At 54.9% G+C, this 25563-nt stretch overlaps 2 protein-coding genes and 1 long non-coding RNA gene across 3 annotated transcripts; 2 read left to right on the top strand and 1 right to left on the bottom strand.

Annotated features, from left to right (window-relative positions):
- Positions 1 to 7106: 7106 nt before the first annotated feature.
- HOXA13 (homeobox A13) lies at positions 7107 to 11112 on the top strand. The gene is made up of 2 exons (XM_059712642.1): positions 7107 to 8120; positions 8836 to 11112. Exons 1-2 carry the CDS (start codon positions 7205 to 7207, stop codon positions 9078 to 9080), a joined length of 1161 nt encoding a protein of 386 aa, XP_059568625.1. The 5' UTR covers positions 7107 to 7204; the 3' UTR covers positions 9081 to 11112.
- A 6893-nt stretch (positions 11113 to 18005) lies between these two features.
- Positions 18006 to 22316, bottom strand: LOC132243069 (uncharacterized). The gene is made up of 3 exons (XR_009454782.1): positions 22182 to 22316; positions 18424 to 18740; positions 18006 to 18334 (listed from the first exon to the last, which is right to left on the bottom strand). It is a non-coding gene; the product is annotated as an uncharacterized LOC132243069 (long non-coding RNA).
- Positions 21038 to 25563, top strand: HOXA11 (homeobox A11). Its single transcript, XM_059712639.1, has 2 exons — positions 21038 to 22836; positions 24195 to 25563. Exons 1-2 carry the CDS (start codon positions 22119 to 22121, stop codon positions 24425 to 24427), a joined length of 951 nt encoding a protein of 316 aa, XP_059568622.1. The 5' UTR covers positions 21038 to 22118; the 3' UTR covers positions 24428 to 25563.

The raw sequence follows: 25563 nt of genomic DNA, 5'->3' as shown, positions 1-25563 counted from the left end.
ACGTTCGCCTTTTTGCTTCCTAAAGTTGCCCAGGCTTTTCGCTAAACCACACTTCAGAATTTGCTGGGGAGGATTATGCTCATTGTCAACCAGACCACTGAATTAAAACAAATTAAAACCACAATGATTTTATTTATTTAAAAATCTATTACCGCTGAGGAGATTGTAAAGAAAGTACACCGAATTGCATTTTTTTTTTTTTTTTGAAAACTGTGGTGGCTATGATGGGCTATGAATTCTGACAAACACTCCCTTCCTGGCTTAATCACTAGAAATCTCTTTTTGGTTTCCACCAGGGGAAGAGGTGTGCTGAAATACAACACTGCCACTTGTCCGATAAGAAGGGAATATATGTCAACCGAGGACCTAGAAAGGACTAAGCCATGGTTTCCATCTCTTCCCCAAATCCTGATGCAGCAGTAGAAATCTTCTATCAAAGGATGACACATGAAAGGGTAGCATGAGTCTCCCTGTATGTGTTTTTGAAAAAGAAGAGACATACAATTTCCAGCAAGATGCCTCACACCCCAAGCCCCTTTTTTGTCCAGATTCCTTTAGGGTGGACCCTTAAATTCTCTCTAGATTGTGATCAGAACAATTCAAGTTCAAACACACTGACCTCTTACCCTCAGGCATGGGAAGGATTCCTTTTTATTGAGCAATTTTGCTCAACCTTGAAATTTGTCCTCAAAACCTTAGTTGAGAATGGAATGATTCGACTCCCAACTAGAATTCTTTATAAAATACTAAAAAAAAAAATAAAAAAAGTGGACGTGGGTGATGAAACTTGAAAAACAAAATGATAATAGTGGAAGTTGGGTATATAGGGGTTCATTCGCCTTTTGCGTGCATTTGGAAAATTCCATAATAAAAAAAGATTTTTTTTAAATGTTGTATTAGGCAAAGGTGGAAAAATTCTCCCTGCCAGGAGGCTCAAATAAAAACACAGTCCAGTTGGGTAGCCCCTGGAGGGACTCATTTAACCTTGTTTTTCAAGAACGGAAAACGACCTTGCTCCCTGTTCATTTCTCAGGGACCAGCCGGCCATCTCCCTGTCCCCACCCATAAACTGAGCATCCAAACGCGAGGTTGTGGGGCTGATTAACGGAGCTTCCGTACTCAGCTCCTCGGACCAGAGTGCAAATACCCATAAAAACTAATATCCAAAGTTTTTATTGAGCTGCTTCGTTTCCCTGAGCCTTGGGCTGAGCGGGGCTGGAGCCACCGGACAAAGGAGCTGCGACTGCGCCCTGAGCGGCGTCCGCACCCCGGTCGGCTCCGCGCCGGGCCCCAGGGCCAGCCCGAGTTTCCGGGGAGGACACCCGGGCCAGGTAAATGCCAGTCGGGGCTCGCCTGCCACCGGGCACAGGTGTATTGACGCAGCCGCTTGGGGAGGGGACGCTGAATGGGAGGAAATCTCAGAATGGGCAGGAAGACGCCAGCCACCCCAAGTATGTCACCCAGCTGGTCGGACAGGGTGGACTATGTCTCCTCCGGACGGATGCCTGGGCTTCACCCACGCGACGTGGGGTGTCGTTCCCACTGTGTGTGGGCACTGGGTGCGTGAATCTGCGTGTACATATCGAGGCACACGCGTCGTGATTACAGCGTGGAACGCGCTGGGGCCGGTCTGCTCACACCTCTGTGTTCTGTTCTGACTCCCCTTCCCCGGGGCTGCGCTGGTGAGTCTCCCTCCTTCATTGCTCTCGGCGTTAGGAACTCGCCACCCGGCTCGGAACGTGGGGGAGGGGGGGGGCATTAGGGTTCAGGAGAGAGGGACTCACGCGGGCCCAGGCGCCTGGCTGCTGCACCGGTTTCTCCGCGAGAAAAAGCCGGACTCGGCGGGGCGGGCTTAGTGTAAAGCCCCCGGCTCCTTCAGACTCTCCACTGTCTTCTATTTGTTGACACAATGAAGCCGAAGCCCGGCGCCGGTTTCCTGTTTTGTTGCGGGCGGGAGCATCCAGCTAGGACGGGCGGAGGCGGGCGCGGGGACAGATAAGCTCGGGACAGCCCGCTCGGCCCTTCCACGTCGCAGCCGCCGGATTCCTCGGATTCCTCGGCCGCCCCGCGCCCTCCCAGGGCCCGGCCGGGTGACGGGGAGCTCACTCCCTGGGCGGCGTGGGTCCGAGTCCAGGGGCCAGCTGAGATCTTGGAGAAGGCGACTCCTTCCTCCCTGAGCCCGACAGCGGCCAGTCTCAGAGGCGGAAGGCGCCCCTCATCCAAGTTTGCGCCAGCCCTGAGGGGTCTGGGCGCGCTGGCTGGCCTTGTGCAGAGGCGGCTGCTCCTCAGAGGAGCTGGGTCGGGGGTGGGGGCGGCCCTCTCCTTGCTCAGGGACTTTCTGGGAACAACACTGCAACGGAGGTCTTCCCGGGGCTCCTGCCACCTCCTTTCCCAGGCGCTGTGCACCGCTGGCCTGGAAGGCCTGGCAGGCCTTGGCACTGAAGGACCCCGGTTCCCCCCACATCTGAAGAGCTGCTCCTCCCCAAACTTGCTGTCCTCACATCCATGGGGTGAGGGGATCTGAATGGCCAAGTGCAGTTTGTGTGGGTCTCCCTGGAGCTTGCACTTCCATTGTCACTGTGAGCATCGGGTCACCACGGAGCCACATGACTTCCCAGAGTTAAAAACTGTCCCCACAGCCTTGGGCCCTTTGCTGCCTCATTAATGCTTCCAAATGCACAAAAAGCTAGAACCAAAGCTTGAGCAAGTGACTCAGGGTAGGCCATTGCCCTGCCTACTGCCCAGCTTCAGCTCAGGTCTCTTCAGAATTTACCCTTCCTCCTTGGAAGGAAGGAAGGAAGGAAGGAAGGAAGGAAGGAAGGAAGGAAGGAAGGAAGGAAGGAAGGAGAAGAGAAGAGAAGAGAAGAGAAGAGAAGAGAAGAGAAGAGAAGAGAAGAGAAGAGAAGAGAAGAGAAGAGAAGAGAAGAGAAGAGAAGAGAAGAGAAGAGAGAAAGAGTCCAGCTTCCACCCCGGTGGAATAAGGGTGGGGAAACCCACAAAGCCCACTGTGCCCAGAACACCCTACACTTGTCTCTTCCCCAGGTGGTCTAGTGGACTGCAGATCCCAGGTTCTTTCCTGTTCAGTTGTTTCCCCCCAAATCTCTTTCTCTTTCCTGCTAAGCTAGCCTCGGCTTCTCTGCCATTCCCTCCTCCATATCTTTCTTCCTTTGCCATTATCTCTGCAGCCCCACCCCTCCTGCCGTGGGAGAGAGAGGGTTAAGATGTTCTGCAAATGCGGCTCGTAAAGCTGCTCGGATACATTAGAAACACATGAATATCTTGAAATACAAAGTGTCTTTAAAACCAACCGAGGAATGTTTATCCTAATGCTGGGTGGATGCAGAGCAAGAGCGCCAGGGAGCAGTGCTGACAGCCTCCTCCCAGTTAGAGTGAGAGCAGGTAAGTTTCATTTGCTAGTGAAAATCAAACTCGATTAAAACCCCGTTTCCCTTTGTCCTTTTCTCTTCTAACCCCAGGAGCCCAGCTCGCCATGGCCCAGGCTGGTAAGGAGTCCCCCACCGTCCTCCCCCGCCCCCTCCCAAAAAAATAGCCAAGATCTCTTTCTTCGGAAGGAGACTCCAGGATAGTGAGGCCCATAGGCACCCTGGCTGGCCCTAAGAGGCTAGAAGCCATGCCTGCCAAGGGGCTGGCAAAAGAAAGGGTCTGGCTCCTGGAACAAAGGCCATGCCCCTGGCCGGCCACCATCCTCCCACCTGGCCCCTTCTGCCCGGGCAGGGCCCCTTGGGGGACATCAGGGCACACCTCCACCCCTGCCACCCTCTTGCTCAAGGGGCCACTTCCTCCCTCAGATCCCATTGGGTGCCCTGGCTTCCTTAACCTAGCTCACAAAGGGATAAAATGGTTATTGCCAGGATTCAAGTGGATAGCACCTCTCTGCAACCCCATAGGAATTCCTGACTGAGTCTGGTAGACACCAAAAAACAAAAACAAAAACAAAAAAACAGAGGGTCAGGACCAAGTAGCTGAGCAGGCAAGAATCCTGATCTTGCTGTTCGGAAAAAGAAGAAGTGCGCTGGGGTTCTGTGCTTGCTTCCCAGGGCACACTCGAGTTCTTCCTTGCCCTGCAACCTTTCTTTTTCCACAGCAAGTCAGTGTACTGGCTGCCTGCAGGGCTAGGAGGCTAAGAAATGGTGTTGGGAACCATTCACAAATCTCTCACGCCCCTTGACAAAGGACAAGAAGGGGAGAGAAACGGATTTTCTTGCTTCAAAGGGAGTAGAAATCCTAGAAACTGAGACCCAAAATTATTCACGGAGCTCATTCAAATTCTATAAACCATCCCCACTGGTCAGCGGCTACAACTCTATATCTCGCGGAGCCTGTAGGCTTTTAAAAACAGCGACGGCATGCCAGGACGCCATTGACTTGCCTGACAGAACAATCATTTCCTATATCGAGATCCAAGGCATGAAGGGAAAGGGAACACAGGTTGCCTCCCTCCAAGTAACCATGTCGGGAGAATGTCTGAAAGTTGATAGAGGAGTAAGAAACTATCCAGATAAGTTGACCACGAAAGATCCACCACGACGCTCAATAAATAATTCAGACTGGAAGCCCTTCCCTGGCCACATAGGGACAAAAGCCTAATTTGAGATGCAACCCAAAGCTTCTCCCCAGCGCCGTCCCTCCCAGACAAACCTGCTCGCTCGGGGCTCCTCAGCATCCTGTCTCACCATTTTTGGTGAGGAGAGACCCAGTCGACTTTGGCAGTCTGTGGAGCTGGGGCCCTTCCTCTGCACGCAGGGCTCGGTCTCCGGTGAAGTGGGGAGAGGGATGGAGGAATGTGGAGCTGGCCTTGGCCTTGGCCGCTGCGTGCACCGGCAGCTGCGCCATGGCCAGAGGTGAGCTGGCACAGGCGCCGGCTCGGTGGGGGCTCCCCGAGCTGTGTTTTCGTTATTCCAGGTCTGGCTAGAAAACAGAAGAGGCTTGAAGCTTGAGCCAAGAGCAGGGCGGAGGCAGAGAAGAAGAGTCTGTAAACACCGCCCGAAAAACTCCACAAAGGCAGCAAAAACTGCTCCATGACCGAACAGAGCCAGAAATAAGAATTCCCAAGGAGAAAAGAGTCAGGAGTGAGGGGAGATGGGCGGTGGGCCTTTCACAGCTGCCTGGATCTCCAGGCTTGCATGGCAGTTCTCAGATTGGCTAGACTGGCAATGTTCAACTTGACCTTGGCCTCCAGCCCTGTCTGACCCGTATGTAAAATAGCCCTCAAGTCGTCAGGAACTGGGGCCTTGAACCCTACCCTGCCTCTTTGTCACCTCGAGTTTTACTATGCCGCTTGGAGGAAGGAAGGGGGAAACAGGCCCCGGAAAGTCACACAAAAATCAGGTCCCTACAGAGGCCGGTGTTTTAGTCTGCAACTGGACAGTCAGGGAGGAGGTAAACTGGGGGCAAATCAATATTTACCCGGAGCTAAGGCAGCAGGGAAAGGACACACTGGTTGTGTGTATGGGGAAGGGGGTGGGAGGGGGGGTCACAGAAGGTTTTATTGGGCAACACTTACATTGGTCCGGGCAAACCTGGAGATCAGAATGGATAAAAGCCGGAGCCCAGCCGTCTTGGTCTGGACCTTGCAGGAAGACCAGGAGCCTTGGAGAGCAGAGAGGCGGGATGGGAGTGGGGATGCAGGGGCTGGGGATATTCAAAGTGCCCCCAGTTTAGGGCCGAGTCTGCAAGCTGGGACCAGACAGCAGGTCCATACCTGGCAGCTCACCAGCCCACCTGGGGTGGAAGGGATTGAAGCGCTCCGACACCCCTATGTTCCCGTGGAATGCGCCCACTTTCACTTTGAACGCATGTTCCCCTTCTGGGCTTCTGACCAGATCACTGCCCCCACCATCGCAAACAGAAGCATAGGCTTCCACCGCGACAAGACCCCCAGAATTCCTGGTCAAATTATGGCGTCTGCTTGGCTCTTCAAGCACCAACTTCCCACCACCGGGCCCTCAGAAAAGGGTCTGGTTCCCCAGGCACAGAGGGGAGGCTTCTCAGGCTGGTTCTTGGATGGAGGAGGCCTGGGCAGTCTGCATGGTGGAGACAGCGTTCTCCGTCCTGCTTGCGGGGAAGGCATGACGTGGCCCCCAGGAACCCCCTTTTCCTGTCCCAGTAGAGTGCGATAAGGAGTGCCCAGGTACCTGGCGAGTCAGCTCCTGCCCAGGCTTTATGAAGTTCATTCGGGCCTCAGAAGGGGGGCTCTTTTGAGTCCCAGCCAGCACCCCACCAGCCTGCTTCTCTTAAACTCCTTCCAGGACTGGCCAGCTTGGCTGGAGGCGTGGGAGCCCTGGAGAACGGGGCACACACATGTCTCTCTCCACCTCACAGTCTCTGGAGAAGGAAGAGTGGCTACTGGTGCCGAGTGAGGAACAGTCTGTATACATGCGTGTGAATGTGTGATCAGGGTGCACTTGAGTGTGTGTCGGTGTGGGTGCGATGGGTCATTCTGAGTGTGTGTGTGAAACTGCCCGCCGCCGACACTGTAAACAAGGAAGGGGAAGGAGCTCCTAAGTGCCGTCCAAGCTTCCCAGTGCAATGTCCTGGGACTCAGGAGCCAGGCGCATCCGCAACCGCCCAGCCACTGTTTCCCTGGAAAGAGCCAAATCGCCAAGCTCTGGAGGCGGAAAGCGCTCGTGTCCATGAAAGACGCGTAGTTACCTGCAAAGAAAACAGCGCCCGCGGCCCCAAGAAACGCCCTGCCTGCACTGTGCCTCGCTACACTCCCGTCCCCAGACCCCGCAGGTTTACCCGACCTGTCCCCACCGCCTCACGTCGCAACCCAGCAGCGCGCCCCTGTCCCTTCCCAATCTTACACGGCTCCGAGCCCCCCTGGGATCAGGGAAAGGAAGGGGAGCGGCGGGGAGGCCGCCCTGCCCTCTCTACTGCACCGCCCGCCCGCGGCGCCCGCCTCTCCCCTGGGTGAACGGTGCCCGGACTCTGGCGCTGGGGACCTCGCGGGCGGCGGCGGGGACCGCGGGTGCACCGCGCAGGGCCAGGGCCGGAGCCGCCCGCTTTGCATACGCCGTGGGCGGAGCGGAGGGGGGCGGGCCAATGGGCGGCCGCCTGGCGCGACCCCGCGGGGCGCGATCCGCCCCCCTCGCTCGGGCCCCGGCCCCGCGCGGCGCGCTCTTCACTTCTTGGGGGCTTTTTAAAACAGCGCCACTGGGGTCTTCTCCATGCGGCTCGGGCTATGACAGCCTCCGTGCTCCTCCACCCCCGCTGGATCGAGCCCACCGTCATGTTTCTCTACGACAACGGCGGCGGCCTCGTGGCCGACGAGCTCAACAAGAACATGGAAGGGGCGGCGGCGGCGGCGGCGGCAGCGGCGGCGGCGGCAGCAGCCGGGGCCGGGGGCGGGGGCTTCCCCCACCCGGCAGCCGCGGCCGCGGGGGGCAACTTCTCGGTGGCGGCGGCGGCGGCGGCAGCTGCCGCCGCCGCGGCCAACCAGTGCCGCAACCTGATGGCGCACCCGGCGCCCTTGGCACCCGGCGCCGCGGCCGCCTACAGCAGCGCGCCCGGGGAGGCGCCCCCGTCGGCCGCCGCCGCAGCCGCCGCCGCCGCCGCCGCTGCTGCAGCGGCCGCGGCAGCCTCGTCCTCGGGAGGGCCCGGCCCGGCGGGCCCGGCGGGAGCCGAGGCGGCCAAGCAGTGCAGTCCCTGCTCAGCGGCGGCGCAGAGCTCGTCGGGGCCCGCGGCGCTGCCCTACGGCTATTTCGGCAGCGGCTACTACCCGTGCGCCCGCATGGGCCCGCACCCCAACGCCATCAAGTCGTGCGCGCAGCCCGCCTCGGCCGCCGCCGCCTTCGCGGACAAGTACATGGATACCGCCGGCCCGGCGGCCGAGGAGTTCAGCTCCCGCGCTAAGGAGTTCGCCTTCTACCACCAGGGTTACGCGCCCGGGCCTTACCACCACCACCAGCCCGTGCCTGGCTACCTGGATATGCCGGTGGTGCCTGGCCTCGGGGGGCCCGGCGAGTCTCGCCACGAACCCCTGGGTCTTCCCATGGAAAGCTACCAGCCCTGGGCGCTGCCCAACGGCTGGAACGGCCAAATGTACTGCCCTAAAGAGCAGGCGCAGCCTCCCCACCTCTGGAAGTCCACTCTGCCCGGTAAATGGCGCCCCCCCCCCCTTCTCAGCTCTGGTCCTCCGGCTGGGCTGCAGCTTCTCCTCCGCTTGCTCCCCGGCCACCCTGGGACCCCGTTGCTGTCTCTCCCTGACCTGCCCTTGCGGCGGCGCTGCACCCTGGGGAGCCCGTCCCCGCTGACTGGCGCTGCGCATACCGCCCTGGAGTCGGGCTGGCTCCTGGCTCTCCCTGGGTGAGGGAAGGGTGGAATACCTTATTGGGACCCAGGCTGGTTTCCTTCTCCCTTTGTGCCCCGCCCTCCCCAGCCCTTGACAGCGACTTAAAGCTGGGAAATTGACCTGGAAACGGCTTACTAAATTGCCCGTATTCCATTCTCTCAGAAAGGGCTTCATTGTAGAAGCATCAAGTGTTAGGGGTTGGGGAATACAGAGAGGAGCTAGGCGTCGAACTGCTGTCCCCTTAGCCCAGTGCTAAGGTGTGGGCCTGTAGGCCAGGCGATCAAGGGAACCCTGGTGCGCTGCTGGCCTAGCTGGGACGGTCATTGGAGTCCTGGGTAATTCCATTTCAGTGCAGAACTAATCACTCTCCCCACTGACCCTCCAGGTTTGGGCAAAAGGCTGGATTTTGCAGTGCGTGGCAAAGAGTAGCCCCGAGTTGCAAGGCGGAGAGCTCAGATCAAGCTGTCCCCTGTGTCTGGCCCGCGTTCCCAGTGTAACTTGCCTTCTCCCCTGTCTTTCAGACGTGGTCTCTCATCCCTCAGACGCCAGCTCCTACAGGCGGGGGAGGAAGAAGCGCGTCCCTTACACCAAGGTGCAATTAAAAGAACTCGAACGGGAATACGCTACAAACAAATTCATTACCAAGGACAAACGGAGGCGTATATCCGCCACCACGAATCTCTCCGAGCGGCAGGTTACAATCTGGTTCCAGAACAGGAGGGTCAAAGAGAAAAAAGTCATCAACAAACTGAAGACCACTAGTTAATGGATTAAAAGCGGAGAAAGAAGGCAACTTGAAGAGAACGCTTCGGAACTCATTGCTTTACCCAGATCATGATTATAATGCTTAATAATAATTGAAGAATGGGAAAGAGAAAGAGAGACACTGGCATTTCGCTTTCCTGAGGGGGGAATCTCTTTCTCCTTGGTGGAATCAACTATTTTAAAACTTTAAGCAATGGTGAAGACTGCCAGTTCTTCCGCCAACCCCACCAGACCATTAAATGACAAACTCTGGTGTCAAATGTCAACCCCCAAATATGCATTTTCAGATAAGTTACGCATTTACTGAAATCCTGTAAGTATTTATGTGACCGTTATATTTTAGGACGTTATGTTATACGGTAATAATCCGAAAACTGGTTACAAAAGCAAGAGGCTGTTGTAAACATCTGCTTGTCCTTCGCCATCGCATCCCCTTTGCATGTTAAGTGACGGCTCAGGTAAATCTCAGTTGAAACCCTACCATTGTTGTATATTCTGCAGAACACGTCATGTATGGATTCAGAGGGGGAAAGAGAAGAAGGTACTGAAGTAATGATTGTGGACTCTTTTCTATGAAGGGAGATAGGGAGAGAAAGCTCCTCCAAGGACCGTTTGTCTTGGTAGTAATACAACCAGCTGAGTCTTTGAGGCTGTAAGGGAACCCCAAGTTTGGAATGTCCTTCTGATAATAATCTTTATTTGCTTATAACAAGCATATTTTGTAGCATTTGGAGTATGTTTTCTGCCCTGATATAATTTACTTTCCAAAGGATTTGATCTCATTTTTTTTTTAATATTCAAAACATCAGACAATTCACAGAATTCACTGTATGTCAGATCTCAAGATCTAAGAGGTGCCACCCTAACATGGTGGACTCTGTTTTGAATATAATTAATTTTCTTTTTCATTTAAATTGCTGTTTCCCAATATTTATTAAAGATATTGCGGAAGAAATGATTTTTCTTTTTTGGAAAACTTGGAATGGAAATCCATTACCCTGAAACATTTAGATGTTTACATTCTATATTGTGATCTGTTAAGGGATTCATATTTTTCCTTGTTTATTGTGTTATGAGACCGCATTAGAAAGTTTAGGAATTCATCTTCACAGCACACTTTTAATCAAGCAGTTATTTCAGTCAGCACAGTCATTTGTTCATATTCACTATAAAATGCTATCTTGTAAATAAAGACATTCAGCACACTGTGAAAATGTATTTGTGCACCTGCTTTCCAAATATTTCAACTAAAAGTAATAATTAAAAAAAACCTTAGACCTGTAGATAGTGCTATAGTGGTGTTAATTATGTTAATAAAGTAGTCACTGCCATTAAAATCTGAAGGAAATACTCATTATTTTCCCATGCTAAACGTGCGCTGCACAGAAAGAAAAGGAGCAGGTTTGTCCCACACAAACCAAGGACCATTCTTTTCTATTTAGCTTTTTCCCCCCTACAAATTTTTTAAGCAAAGGGAGAAATCCCTCATAACTAAAATCCTAAAATTTTAGAAAAGTGCTTCAAGAAAGGTTAAAATGCCATGGATTCTGAAAAGGAGAAAAAAAAAAAAAAAAAGGAGGAAGAGATAGTATAAATTCTCAGGCTCCCTGCAGAAAATGAAAACCAGTTGTTTAGTATCAGCAATACCAAGCTGTCGTTTTTTAAAATCTGCTGTTGGGTCTGCATGCGTCTGAGAGGGCAGGTTTTGATATTTGTTGAAATGACAGGACTAGGAAAGGCCTTAAACCTTGACCTTGACGAAAAAAGACAATTTGTGACCTTGACTTTTGACAGCTCATGAATTGGCCTCGGCTGGATTAGTAGATCAAGGGCGCCACCTCGCGTTGACAAGCTTCCTTGTAATTCTTCAGCTTCAAGGGAATCAAAAGGTCTTACCTTCTTGACTCCTTAGAGATTTAGTGCTCATTTCTTTGGCTCCAGGTGGAGCAAATTTGAATATATGTAAGTTATACATGTGTCTGTACATATGTGAATATAGATCATATATGTGTATACATATATGCTGACCAGTGCTTGTGTGTGCTTGTATATATATATATTTGTAGAATCTGTACAGATATAGTGTCATTAATTACTGATGACCTGAGATGTTGTAATTTAAGGTAATTTCTAGAGTTGAGGTGCAAAATGTACTTTACATGATGAAGTTTGCTCCTTTTCTTTAATGGCTAAGTTCAAGTTGTCTTCATAGTGACTTGCTCTGTGTCAGACTTTTGCAGATCTCCTTTAAAGCTGTACATTTTTGTTACAATCTAAGAGGTGTTCTTAAAGAACCATTATTTCCCGGGCCTCACCCTCCAAGGTGGTCTACCATCCTAATTACAGCTATAGGGGAGACTATACGGCAAATAAAAAGGTTCAGACGCCTCACTAACTCTAGAGTTCTAGAGTTACATTTCAGAGATTCAAAGAAACCCACCTCTTAAGAGGTCAGTACGGAGAGCTTAAAGATTTCATGTCTACAAAATGACCATAATACAGATGCAGAAGGAGAGTTATCCTGGATAGCTCAGAGCTGAGTGCTGCTCCTGGGAGGTGGGCAATCTTATATTGATGTTTGCAGAGTTGCCATTTGATTTGTGGAAGAAATATATACATTTAATATGAACAACCACCATCAAAACTGTAATAATAATAAGTACTATATTTACTACTTCTGACCCCCAACAACACATCAGGGCTGTGGTTAGAGTAATAAATAATACATATGTATGTTTATATATTTACTATACACAGAGGGTAACGTGTTTTTGTGGAATCCATGCTATGCACATATGTACTGCAATGTTAGTGGAACCAAGGAGCCTTCTGATGCAGAATTTTGAGTTGAGGTTAATTTTATTTTTATGTTAGAGGAAAGCCATTGTGACCAGAAGAACTATATTCATCATTTTATGGAAAATAATATTGGTTGGTTTCAAACCTGATGGAAACCCCTCCAACCGGAAGACGTACAGCTTGTTTATAGATGGAGAATTAGAGAATCTCTAAGGTTGTCCTCAAAAACAGCATGGTCTTGAAACATACAGATGAAAAGGCCTTGTGAAGTGCAATCAAATTTTGCTGCCCTGGGGACTCTACTTGTGGAAACAAATGAAAACGATGCTTCGGATCCACCTCCCCAAGTTTTGGGCCACAGGACTCCATTTCTGAGTGAGCTGCCATCATTCCAAAGTCACAACTTTCGCCCCCGATGTTTAAAGTGGTGGGAAATCCCCCTCAAAACTGGATCAAACTGTGTGTTTACGAATAGCTCCAAAGGGGGCTCTCCTGTTGACGGGATATTTTTCTTTAGATGTAAGAAATCCTAGCAGCCTCAGGCCCAGGAAGGAGGCCTGCGCAGCTCTGCAGCGGATACCGCCCCTTTCCCAGCCATCGCCACTGCAGGAACTCTGGGTAAAGTAGTCATTTTTTTTTTTCCTTTCTCTCTCTCTCTGCAGTTTTTGAAACTAATGACAGAAGATATTTCAGAGGTTTTTTTTTTTATTACCCTCTCTTCGTTCTAAAATGGTTGTTGATAATGTTGATCTTACCTAACTCCCCTCTTGTTTAAAATTCCCCTGGATCTACCAGACAACCTGAAGTAAGCCTGGATTATGATGGCTCCCTAATGCCCCCAAATCAATTAGTCTAAACCTTTAGGGAGAAAAAAAAAAAAAAGACATTCAGGGGGATGCCACCATATAGGGAAAATAACGCCAGACCCTGGGATAGTGCTGTTGAAGCTGACTTGAGTATACTTCTTTAAAGGGAAACTCTCCGCATAAGACATTGTAAATATGCAAACGCCTGGACACCGTTTTTTCATTTATGAAGCTAGCAAAGATTTTAAATCCTGTAATGGCCTGTCATGTTGCCATTAAAAAAATTGTACATATGGAATTCAGGGGGTAAAAAACTCCTACTTTTCCCATCTGCTCTTAATGCTGTCAAATTTATTAAGGTGTTTTAAGTGGATGATTGTAAAATGTCACTTTTCATTTCACTACTATTAATGCCTGATGCAGAGCTGAAGCCATGCATTTAAATTGTGTGGGTTGTTTTTTGTTTGTTTCGTTTTTTGAGAGAAAAACATTTAAGGAAGAATTTTTAAGAAATTTTTAACCTAGTTGAAATGTTTTCTTAAAAATTACGGGGCAGTGCAATCCCGCTGAGGGTGATAGTGCGGTGTGCGGGCAGGGACAGCGATTTCACCGTGTAATCTGCACCGCTTACACCCCGCTGAGTGTGTTTGGGGAAGATGCGGCCTCTCCCGTCCGCTCTGCGGATTCTTGAGACGCGAGGCTGGAGGCTCGGAACGGAGACGGAGGCTGCCCCTGGACTGCTCAGCTGCAGCCTCGGTGGCTCAGGGGCGCCCCTTCGGATGTGCGGGCCTCTGTGGAGGAGATGGCGGGGGCTCGCTGATCAACGCGCGTCCCTTTAAAGCTGATCGAATGCGTGTCAGCAGCCCCAGACCCGAAGAATCAGAGAAAGGCGCAGCGAGTTGCTCCCATGCCATTTTTCCTGTGCGAAAGGTAGCGCCATCCGAGAGGCCTGCGGCGCTTTCTGCCTCCGGCGTGGGACGGGCACACACCACCATACGTTTTCATCAGCGGGGCCGCCGTGAATAACAGGCGACTTCGTTCTTGATGAAAATACCCACTTTTCTGATCGGGCTGCTTCCGTCCTCACGCAGCTGCCCACCGCCCACGAAGGCCGAGGCGCTGTTTGCTATTTTAAATTGGATTTTCAAGGGAAGAAAACAGACGCCGGCCCAGAAAAATGTCTCGGTCAACGCAGGCAAGGCCTGGCCACAGCCGATGTCATTTCTGCACGGCCCCGTCGCCGCCGAAGAGCGGGGTCCACCAGGCACAACTGTGACCAGGGCGCCTCCGAGGCGGTCAAGCCTTGTGCGCGGCTGTGCGGCGGCGCGGGCTTCCCGGGTGCGGGACGCAGACCCGCGGGCAAGCGCCGCCGCGGGCTCAGAGCGCGCCCCTCGGGGATAAGGTCGAGGCCCCAAACCCTCCACGCTGGTCCCTGAACCCTCTACTCAAAATGGAGGCTCAACCCCTGCAAAGCCGGCCTCGCTTGGGGCTCGCGGGCGCGCCCAGGGACGCAGGCCGAGGCCCAGGCCCTGGACCCCCAGGCGCGCGCCGGCGGCCCCGGGGGCGCGGGGCACCCGCGCTGGGGAGTCGCCCCGCAGCTGCAGCTGACGTCACCGCCGCCCAGCGGCCCTTCGCGGGCCTCCCCGGGCTGATTTGATGAGGAGGAGCTGAGTGAAACGACTGTTTTGTGCGGGGGCACCCTTCTCCGCCCCGCCCTTCCCTCCCCGGAGAAGAATCGGGTATTTAATCTCTCTCGGCCTTCATTCCTGGCAGCGTGGAAGGTGGTTTGCCACGGGAAATAAAACTTGACAGGAGCATTTTCTCTCAAAGGGGTTCTGAGACGGGCTGAGAAGAAACCGTGTTTTTCTCTACCAAACACTTCCGTTTTCCGAGGAGCCGAGGGGTGGGGTGAGATCCGAGGGAGCGGGAGCGAGCTGGGCGCGCAGGGCCACGTCGTGGACGCGAGCAGCCAAATCCTGGCGCCCCGGCAGCCGCGGGTCTCCGCCTGGGCCCCGAGCAGCCTCCGGCCTTGCCGCGCCCCGCGCCCCGCGCCCCGCGCCCCGCGCCTCGCCCACGCTCCGCTCTGCTCCGCCCGGCGCCGCCCGCAGCCCGAGGCCAGGACCCCGCGCGCGCAAAGTTGGCACGACCTGGGGGCCGGTTGGCACCCACAGTTGTCCCTGGCGCTGGCTGAGGGCGGCCGGGGTCAAGCGAGAGAAGAGGGCGCTGGGGAGGGCCTTGCCTGCTGGGCTTTAACTCGGAGCCTTTGGCCTCGGGGAGTTGGGGACAGGAGCTCGAAAAGGAGGTGGTGAGAGCTCTGCTGGGGGCTTTGTTCAGGCTGAGGGTCGGCGGACCCTGCACGAAATGGAGGGGGGAATGGGGGTGAACAGTGCTGCAGGGGAGGATTGTCCCGGCTGCTATTGGGCGGGAGAAGCTGGAAACAGCCGAATCCCCCTCCCTTCAGTTCAAAGAGCGACCTCCCTGTCAGCAGCAAAGGTCAAGTCCTCCGCGCCATCGCCGCCTCCACGGTCAGGGCCGGTGGCAGCGGCGGCCCCAGGAAGGCGCGGGATGCACACTGGGCCGGCGGCGGCAAGCAGGTTCTGATAGCCCCGGCTCCAGGACTGGGGGCAGAAGTTCTCCCTCTCCATCTCCCGCCCCCAGCGGTGGGGTGGCCCGCGCTGTGCCACATGGAGTCCTGGAAGAGCAGGGTCCAGGCGGCTGAGAGCGTGAGGCCTAGCCCTGGTGAGAGGCAGCAGCGCCTGCAATTGCAAGGTGGGGAGACTGAACGTGGTTGGATCCGGAGGGTTCTGAGTCCTTAACTCCCGTAGAAACAAGAAACAAGGGACGGTAAGGCCATCAGGTCAACTGGGCCCCCGAATAGGATGAGGGAGCGAGGACCCTGCTGGGAGCCTTTCCTGAGTTCCCTGAGTCCAGGCCACCAACCTCAATGCGTGGCAGGCCTTCCTCTTCTGCCTAAAATCTGGGTCAAGAAGTGAGGTGCATTTTGCCAAAGGTGAAAGCCCCTGATCCCGGGCCCCAAGAACCCCCTCACTGTGTGCTTGAGGGGCAAGCCCCTTCCCTCTGTCAGGGCCTGCTGGACGCAGGTCACCACATCAGGCTCAGCGGTCCACAGTGTAAGTTTGGTCTGCTGCTGAGCTGTTGCTCCAGGGGAATCAAAGATTTTTGTCTCCCCCCCACCCCCCAAGAAAGCAGAAAAGCTGAGTTTTATCCCGAGGGCTGCACAGTGGAGCAGGGCCTTGAGGGGACACTGGCCACTGGAGAGATTGCCTGTGGATGGGTACCGTCGCAGAACTGCCTTGCGGGCCATGTGGCAGAGACTCTTAGGGCAGGGTTGGACTGGACTCTGGCTCGCCCTTCTCAAGTCTGGAATATGAACCATGCATTGTGGCTGAGTAGAAACAGAGGCGCTTGAGGAGCTGTCTCCTGGGGGCTACAGCTGTGGGGACCAAGACCCCAGGGCCAGAGCTGACCTTCTGGTTGGGCCGCCCTCATTTGTCCCCTTTATTGCAGACACAAGTGGCTGGGGGAACCCGTTTGAGCCGAAGCTCCAGGGAGAATGGAAGGCACACGCTGAGAACATGGGCTTTGCCCTTCAAAATCCACCCCCCCCTTCACATTTGTTCCCACTTGGTAGGGGGGTATCTCTAATGAGTACACAACCGTGAAAATAATAGTTCTTCTCAAGGAAAGTAGCCCTCTTCCTCCCATCAGTTTGGGTCCACTAAACTAAATAATAACCAGATTGTTTGGGTGACTAAGGCTTTCAGTTGAGCCCTATGCCCCACCCCTTAGAGGCCAGGAGAAGGATGTGGACTTCTTCAGATATTTAGGCACCTCTGATGATTGAACCTGTAGGTCAGAACCAACCAAAAGGTCAAGTTCAAGGCATTACCTGTCTCTGTTCTTTTGGGAAGGGTAGAGGAGCTTGTGGACAGGTGGGGTGCCTTGCCAAGCCTGAGGGATAAATTAACCCCTGTCCCAACCTAGCAATGACAGCAGGGAGTCTCCTGATATTTCATCTCAGCCTCAGCACCGCCTCGGACAGCGCCTGGAAATGATAGACTGGCTCTGATCTGCCAATTGACTGACCCATTTCCCAAACTCACCAAGGAGGACAAACATACCTCCAGCCAGGATTCCTCCCACTGGGAAGGAGAGAGTTCTTGGTAGAGGCTTGGCCTCCTCGAACTGCCCCCCCCCCAAAGAATGCTATGGCCATTTCCACCCTGGGTCCTCCAGCTGGCTCTTGCACCTGAGTGCAGTATGGTCACGGGGTTGAAATAGTCTTCTGTATAGCTTTCTAGAAACAGGTGTGACATTTAAGGATAGAGGAAGGTAGAGGCTCAGACCAGCAAGAAGAAGAAGAAAAAAATTGGTGCCACCGGTAAGTGATCCACAGATAAATGACTGTGGGTCTTGGGGAGAGAGTTTCTGTCTGTTAAGAGGGCCTGACTCCTCCCAGGCTGGCTGCCATCCAGGATTGCTGGGTCTAGAAAAGCAGTAGCTGGGTCCTAAGAAGAGAAGGCAGAAGAGCTGGTAGGAAAGGAAGGAAGAGTAAAAGGACGAGGTAGGGCCTTGGAATGGAGTGTTCAGAAGAAGGTGAGAAATCCAGTTCGGATAGATCTCTATGGAGGAGGCCTGAAATGAGGAAGAATCTGGAACCTAGCAGTCCCCTTCTCTGTGCTTGAGTATTGGGTGCCCTCCAGTGGCACCTCAGTAATTGCTCAGCCTATGAGACACATCAGAAGAGGCAGGAAACTGAAGAAGGCGAAACTGGGCTGGAAAGAGGCAGGGCGGCAGACAGGCGAGCAGTAGGTGCAAAGAGACTGGACTGGCCATGGTGGGAATGGGGTGAACGCATCCTGGTATTGGCATTCACACTATAGACTAAGCACAGAGCCATCAAAGGGTTGCAAGTGCAGGCCCTAGGGACCTTGGATTCTCAGATTTGGGGGACAATGAGTCACTGCTGGTCCCAAGGAAGAAGAAGGCAGCCTAGCAACAGGGCCCATTGGGGTTGGGAACCCAGGAGTCTGGAGGTGTTCCCTACCCCCGGCTCTGTCCTCCCTAGGAGTGAGCGGGTATTAAGCCACCTATCAAGTGACAGTCTTTTGGGCTCGGTCCCTAGAATGATTGCTGGAAATACCCTGAGCACAACAATCCCAGCGAAAAGGCCTCACATTGTCCCGGTGCGCACTGACCGCGCCAGGGCTACCCAATCCCAGGCACCGCCAACAACCGCCCTCCAGCTGCGGCCCAGACTCATCGACTGCAAGAAGAAGCGGAGGCGGCAGTGCTGGGCAGAGGCACCTGGACACACTTTATTCCGACATCCCGCCTAGGAAGGCGCGTGGAGCGCGGGCGCAAGAATAACCCCATCACCGCCAGGGCGCACTCAGCCCGCCCCAGGAGGATCCGGAGGCGCTGCAGAACCCCCAACTACCCCCTCCGACATTAGGGCCAAATCAAACGAGCCTTGGAAAGGCTTGGTCTGCTCTGCTGCGCAAATCTCCTCGTTAGCCATTTCCGCCTGACGAGATTGGCGCGGGCGCCAGCCTTCTCCTCTCCGGGTGGCCATCTCCAAAATGTTGCGCGGGGAACGACGGGCCGGCCCTGCGAGGGCTGCCTAGACCTTGAAGTTTGGAAAAACAACAAGAAGAGAAGTTTGGAAAAACAAGAGATTGAAACGGCTCCCTCCCTTCTCCGCAGACACACACGCACCGTCAGTCCGCCGCCACTTCCTGCCTTTGTTTTTCTTCCTCCAAAACATTTTTGGCCTCTTGCATTAGCTGCCGCGGGGCTCCGGGTTGACGATAAAAGGAAATACACGCCGAGGATTGTTTTCTGGAGATGGCTCCGCGCTGTGGAGCTCTTGAAAAAGAACAGCTCATGGGAAACCCGTCTCCAGGGCCAATGTTAAGCTTTGCCTGGCTCAGCCTCTTCAAGAAATGCAACTCGGACTTGGACTTCCAGGGCGGCCTCAGCCCCCACTAGGTCTTCCCGGGAGTCGGATGGGCTCAGCTCTGCTGTGGGGCCTCCTACAAAGCAGAAGAGTCAATTAGGCTTAGAGTCCAAACCCCGCAGCTCTGCCTCCCGCGCTTCCCCAAGATTTGGCCTGATCCTCAGAGCTGCGCCCACCCTCTCCCCCCACCACCACCACCAAACATTCACACAGTCATTACGTTCCTGGGCAAGAGGGGCAGGAGCTGGGAACAGTGCGCAGCATTGGGGATCTGAGAACCCCATCCTGTCCCTGCCGGGGAGCTAAAGCATTCACCACTCCAGGCATTTTCCCTTCTCCTGGCATCAAGAGCCTTTGCCCTCATCATCTTCCAGGCAGCGCCCCTTCCAGGCGACAAGCCCCACCCGGCACCCCGCTTCTGTCCAGCCCTTGCAATTGCCCCGCCAGCCACTCCCGGAGCACTTCCTCTGCTCCAGCCTTTCCTGGGCAATTCGCCTTTGTCTCCTGCAGACACCCATGGGATCCAGACCTGCGGCACCCTCTCGGCTTGGCTCTCAAGGACACCGGAGGCATTGGTTATGCGGAACAGAGCACAGCCCCATACCCACCTTCCTGTGGGGACCCCTTCTCCCTGGCACCAAGGGAAACCGAGCTAATTAGAAGAGGGGCTGCAGGCAGCTGGGGGAGGCAGCCTGGCGTCCCCGCTGGCGGGCCACCGCAGCCGGTCTGCTCAGGCACAAGCTGAAGTTGACTGCCAAAACTGCTATAAAACCCCAGGTCTGTCTAGAACTGTTTTCGGTTCCCCTAGACGCCCCCAGGTTCAATTATAGTCTTAAAAGCCCTAATACAAGTGCAAGAATTTGTTTGCCTTCACCCAGGGGCGGGGCAAGCCCCCCCGCAATGGTGGCGCCTTTGTTATGGCACAGTCACTGAAACCCCTCATGCATTCCTTTTGTTCCAGGGTGGGGGTGGTGGGGACTGGGTGGGCTGTTGGGAGAGAGTTTGGGAGAGCCAACATCAAGCCAGAGAATGGCTCAAATACTGCTATTGGAAAACCTCTCCTCCCTTTTATATGACGTCTCCAAGAAAGAGATACTATAGAGAAATAAATATTTTGCCTTGTGGGTCGCTGCTGGAAATCCAAGTTTTTGGTGTTTTTTTTTTTTTCTTTCCTTCTTTTTTTCTTCTGCTGTAGAGCAATCCCATAATTGTGACTTGCAGCTTTAAGAGGTCTCAAGCTGCCTCTCCCCAATAACCTTCCTTCCCACCAGACCTTCTCCCTCACACTGTCACTGCCCTCTGCACAAGCCACAGTGGACAGATGTGTCAAGCTCAAAACGAACAAATAATTTTGAGTTCAGTTCTCAGAGATTCAAGGAGCGTGAAAGTTCTTGCAGCAAACCCCGGAATAAAGAGTTCATTAAACCAATGTGTCTGCGAAGTATGATTTGTGATAAGCTACCCTTGTAAAAAGGGGAGTAGGAGCCGCATAAACATTCATGCTAATAAATTAGTTTACTCCACTACAGAGTAATTACTCGATATTATTGATATTTACAGCGGACATTCAAATGCAATGTTGAGCCATCATTTGGAGAAAATACATAATGAGAATATTCCTTTTCCAGGGCAATACACGATTAGATTTGTTATTGAGTCAGTTACAGTCAGCTCAGCAATAAATAAATAAATCGATGTTGACACTTAAATACCAAAGATCTTAGCGTTTATACTCTAAATCTCCCCAAGATATATAAATACCTTCAGCTACTTCCTGGATGGGGAAAGGGAAAAGGTTATTCTTTTTAATTTTCGACTTTGCTTCAGCGACATCCAGCTTCTTCCGAGAAGATAGGTGTGGGGAGGCCTCCGGGCGGCCCCTCCCAGCTCCTGGCCATGCCTGGTTAATCTACTACTTCTTTCCATCCTCCCGAGCATTATTCATTCAACCCTGCAGAATAGTGGCCATTTGCCACCATCAATTTTTTTCTTTCCTCTTCCCAAGAAAACTAGACTCCCACTAGCCCCTGTGGCCTCGGTCTCCTATCTTTACCTTAAGCCTACCCTTCTCAAGGCGGCCTGTCACCCAAGGTGCTGGGACTTTGGGGAGCGCATCTTTTCTTTGCATTGTGTTTCTTCTGTGGGATGCGTAGCAGGAAAGCGCAGAACCTTCCGAGTGTCTGCCCCGCACACCCCTGGCTTTCACGCTTTGCCCGGAAGGAGAGGCGGCATGGTAGTCCTTTCTCAGCCGCTCCCTGGCTCTCGCTCCCTCGTCACTGGCCCCACCGCCCCCAGAGCTCTGGAGTTCACTGACAGCCTGGCGGGCCCCCCAGGGTGCAGCCTGCCTAGGAGGAGACCCCTCGGCTGGCTGTCACCGCCTCTGAAGCAGCTCGGGCTCGCCCCTGCCGCCCGGCTCCCCAGTCCTCAGCTTTACCAGGCCGGGCGGGAGGGCAGACCGGCGCGCGGCTGCGCAGCCCCCGCGCCTCGGGCTCTGCCAAGCGACTCCGAACCCCGGCCGGCAGCGAGGAGGAGGGGGCTTCTCCAAGGGCAGGGGGTGGGGTGAGGAGGCCAGCAGGGAGGGTGCAGGGGAGGTGGATCCCGGGTAAGACGAAGGCCCTCCGGGACCTGCGGATCCCTGACAAACCGCGAGGGAAGCCGCCCTGGTCGTTGGCGGTTTAGGGACGGAAGGCACTAACGCGGTTCGGAAGTGACCATGAATGCGAGCGTGTAATCAAGGCACCGTGCAAATCGGGCGAGCCACGAGGCAGGCACATCCCGGGCTGCGGGCCCTGGCCCCGAAGGGGGTCCAGCCAGGGTCGGACGCAGCCGCGGCGCCCAGAGCAAACCTGTGGGAGGGGGACCGCGAAGAAGACGGCGCGAACGCGATCCTCCCCGCGGACTGATTCCACGACCACGCACGGGACGCGCAGCGCCGAGCTCCCACCCGGCCGCCCCCAGCGCGGGGCACCCCTCACCCGGGGAGTGGCGGGTGGCAGGAGCGGAGCTCTCACCGCCCTCGGCGCGCTGGAGGGCCGGGGCCGTGCCGCTGAGCGCACTGGGGCGCACCCCAGCCTCGCCGCGCGCGCCGGGAGGCCCCCCAGCCAACATGAGTTACACCGGCGATTACGTGCTTTCGGTGAGAACACCGAGTGACGATCTGTTGCTTCCCCTGAGGTAGCTACAAAGAAAGGAAACCGGGGAGGGAGGGCAGAGGGGGGGAAAAAAGGAAAGAGAGAGAGAGAGAGAGGAAAAAAAAAAAAGGCCCGGGACTAGCTCGCAGCTTGTCAATTTCAACATCGGGTCACATGACCAGCACCTCCCTGCTAAGGATGGGGATAGATTTCCACGTCAGCTTACGTCTCCAAATTTCTACTTCACGGATCCGCTTCAAAGAGGCAGCTGCAGCGGAGAATCATGTTAAGCTCGGCTACCGCGGAGAGCCCAAGGTAGCCCAATGATGGATTTTGATGAGCGTGGTCCCTGCTCCTCTAACATGTATTTGCCAAGTTGTACTTACTACGTCTCCGGTCCAGATTTCTCCAGCCTCCCTTCTTTCCTGCCCCAGACCCCGTCTTCGCGCCCAATGACATACTCCTACTCCTCCAACCTGCCCCAGGTCCAACCCGTGCGCGAGGTGACCTTCCGCGAGTACGCCATTGAGCCCGCCACTAAGTGGCACCCCCGCGGCAACCTGGCGCACTGCTACGCCGCCGAGGAGCTCGCGCACAGAGACTGCCTGCAGGCGCCCAGCGCGGCCGGCGTGCCTGGCGACGTGCTGGCCAAGAGCTCGGCCAACGTCTACCACCACCCCACCCCCGCCGTCTCGTCCAATTTCTATAGCACCGTGGGCAGGAACGGCGTCCTGCCGCAGGCTTTCGACCAGTTTTTCGAGACGGCCTACGGCACCACGGAGAACCTCGCCTCCGCCGACTACCCCGGGGACAAGAGCGCCGACAAGGGGGCCCCGGCGGCCGCGGCGACCTCCGCGGCGGCGGCGGCGGCGGCGGCGGCGGCCACGGGCACGCCGGCAACTTCAAGTTCGGACGGCGGCGCCGGCGGCTGCCGGGAGGCGGCGGCGGCGGCGGAGGAGAAGGAGCGGCGGCGGCGCCCCGAGAGCAGCAGCAGCCCCGAGTCGTCTTCCGGCCACACTGAGGACAGGGCCGGCGGCTCCAGTACGTATAAAGGCAGGGCCCTGCGCCTTAGGAGAGGGGAGCTGGAAACCTAGCGCAGCGCCGCTGTTAAATTTTTATATGCTGTTTTATAAGCATATAAGGTTTATGAAGGGCCTTTAGGTTTCCCCCAACAAAACTTCGTTATAAAAGGCGGGATCACGTGGCGAGTGCTGAAATTGGCCGTGAAATACCCACCGGCCCAGGCATGCCTGCGAGAAAACACCCTCCCTTTTTTCCCTTTTTCCCCTGCTCCGCGCCCAAGCCCGGCAGCTCGACCCCGAGCGGGGCCAGCAGGGGCTGCGGAGCCGGAGGTGGGCGCCTGTAAATTCCCCCTGCGAGGGCTCCGGGAGCCTTTGATAGCGAGGTAATCCGGAGATTTTTATAAAAACCATGTGTTGCGCCGGCTCGCCAGTCCGGGCCGGGATTCAAAGGCGTCGCTGTTTAACGATGGCGCGGGAAGCGTGTTGCACGGATAAAATAGCCCGCTTAGCTCGAGCAATATATTAACAGCAACAAATTAACCCAAAGTTGGCCTTTTTGTCCAAAGGAAGCCATTTTCCTCCTGCGCGGTGGCAATTACGTGCCGCCTCCTGTCCAGCCGCTGGTTACTCACAATCGCTGTTTGGTCTGTCAAAAGCGGGTTTTTCTTTAGGTTTCCCCAAAGGGGGAGCCGGTGGAGCCTGCCCTCCAGAGGCTTGGGGAACCCCTCTTCCCTCCACCCCATCTAAGCAAGCAGGCCTGCCCTGGGGGGACCAGATGGCTGTGTGTCCTTGGACTGAGAAGGCCCGGGGTAGGGGCTCCCACCGCCTTCTCCTGACCTGGAGGCCAGGAGGCTGGCCCAGGAGCCAGGAGCTGAGGGCCGGGACTCCGGCTGACAAAGAACCGGCAGCCGCCCCGGATGTTAATGAGCGGGAAGCCTGGGGCCGGGGCTGCCCTTACAGCCTCCTCCCAACCGGCCACCAGGTGCTGGAAGGTGAAATGTCCTTGGGTGGCTGTTTGTTTAGTCTGGCCAGGCTGGAGGCCGCCCGCTACCCCCACTGGGTTGCTTTGAAAGCGGCCTCCCGGCTCAAACTTGCCTGTTGCTGTGAGGAGCCTTCGTTCTGCTCTGGAGGCAGCCTCAGCAGCCTCCCTGGGGGCCTATCTAGGGAGCTGGCTTTTATCTGGGGCTGAGCCTCCGCCTGCATCCAGTCCCCAGACCACAGGAGAAGCCTGAAGGTAGGGGTCTGGGGAGACCCTGCAGGGGCTTGGGCAGGGCTTCCAGTCCCTGGGGCCAGCCCCTTTCCTCCTCTGGGGGCTCTGGAATGGGTTGCAGCCCCCACACCTGGCTCACTCCCTGCCTCTTCCTCCTCCCTCCACAGGTGGCCAGCGCACCCGAAAAAAGCGCTGCCCCTACACCAAGTACCAGATCCGGGAGCTGGAGCGGGAGTTCTTCTTCAGCGTGTACATCAACAAAGAGAAGCGCCTGCAGCTCTCTCGCATGCTCAACCTCACCGACCGTCAAGTCAAAATCTGGTTTCAGAATAGAAGAATGAAGGAAAAAAAAATTAACAGAGACCGGTTACAGTATTACTCGGCCAACCCACTCCTCTAAGGTTCCAGCCAGCTGGAATCGGGTGGGGGGCTTCATACGCCTGAGATTATATGCAGATTTTGCCCTTGACCAGGTCAAGGCACACCACACAGTGACTTTGGAAGAGAGGAGGTGTGCGAGAGAGGGGCCACTACAGGGAGATAGCCTCCAAGGAGGCGGCCGGGACTCTCTTGGGCATCTGTGGTTAAGATTCCTAACAATGATTGGATTCAGAGAATTGTGCATCAACTAGGATGAATGGTTTGGGACCCCTGGTGGTTCATTCTTGGAGACTGTGGAGCTTCAGGCTGGGTGTGGTCTCCACCAGGGACTGGGCCCCCTGCCAGGCCCCTTGGAGATCGACCCCCACCCAGGACCCTCCACTTGGAGCCTGTCCACCCCCCCAGGCATCAAGAAGCTAGTCCATCTCCAAAACCAGTTCAGCTTGGGGACAGGAGCAGGAGGAAAGGGGAGGGTGCCTAGATGTCCAGAATGGGGCTGCTCTCCAGAGCTGGCGTGAAAGGTGACTGGACTAAGGTGGCTGTGAGGTGGGAGAGGGCTGCTGATCCTTGAGGGAAAACAAAAAACCCTACAATTCTAGGTGGCATTAGTGGCCCTCCACTCCTCCTAGCCACTCACTGCACTGTCTCAATCCTGAGCTTCTTAGCAGTTGCCTCCTGCAGCCCACCTAGTTTTTCCTAGCCAAGAGGGTCTTCGTCCTGGCCTCCGCTCAGGCAGGCCTAAAACCTGCTTGCAGAGTATTCTATTCCCCAAGGTGGAAGACATCAAAAAGCAGAGAGGCTGTGCCCAGGCGCTGGCCCCTACATCTCTGCAGGAAATGCCTGTGGAGTGCAGCAGCTTGGCAAAGCTTCTGCCACACTTAATGGAAGCTTGGATTTGCTCAGCAGAGGAGCCGCCCGGCCAGCAGTCCTCAGCTATGAGGGGCGCAAGTCCCCCAAAACACCCGGTTCCAGCGCCACACTCTATCCTTCAAGGCCCCGGAACTGAGCTTGGAAGCTTCCAGCGACCTTCCAAGAGCTCAAGAGTGATTTGGAATTATTTTAAAAGATAAATATTATATTATATATATATTTCCCTGCAGGAACCAAAGCGAATTTTAAAAGATGCAATGTAGAGAGAGAAAAAGATGATGAAAA

Source organism: Myotis daubentonii, chromosome 10 (assembly GCF_963259705.1).
Source record: "Myotis daubentonii chromosome 10, mMyoDau2.1, whole genome shotgun sequence".
In the NCBI taxonomy this organism is placed as follows: Eukaryota; Metazoa; Chordata; class Mammalia; order Chiroptera; family Vespertilionidae; genus Myotis; species Myotis daubentonii.
Note: the sequence above shows the minus strand (reverse complement) of the source record. Positions and strands in the feature narration are given on the sequence as shown.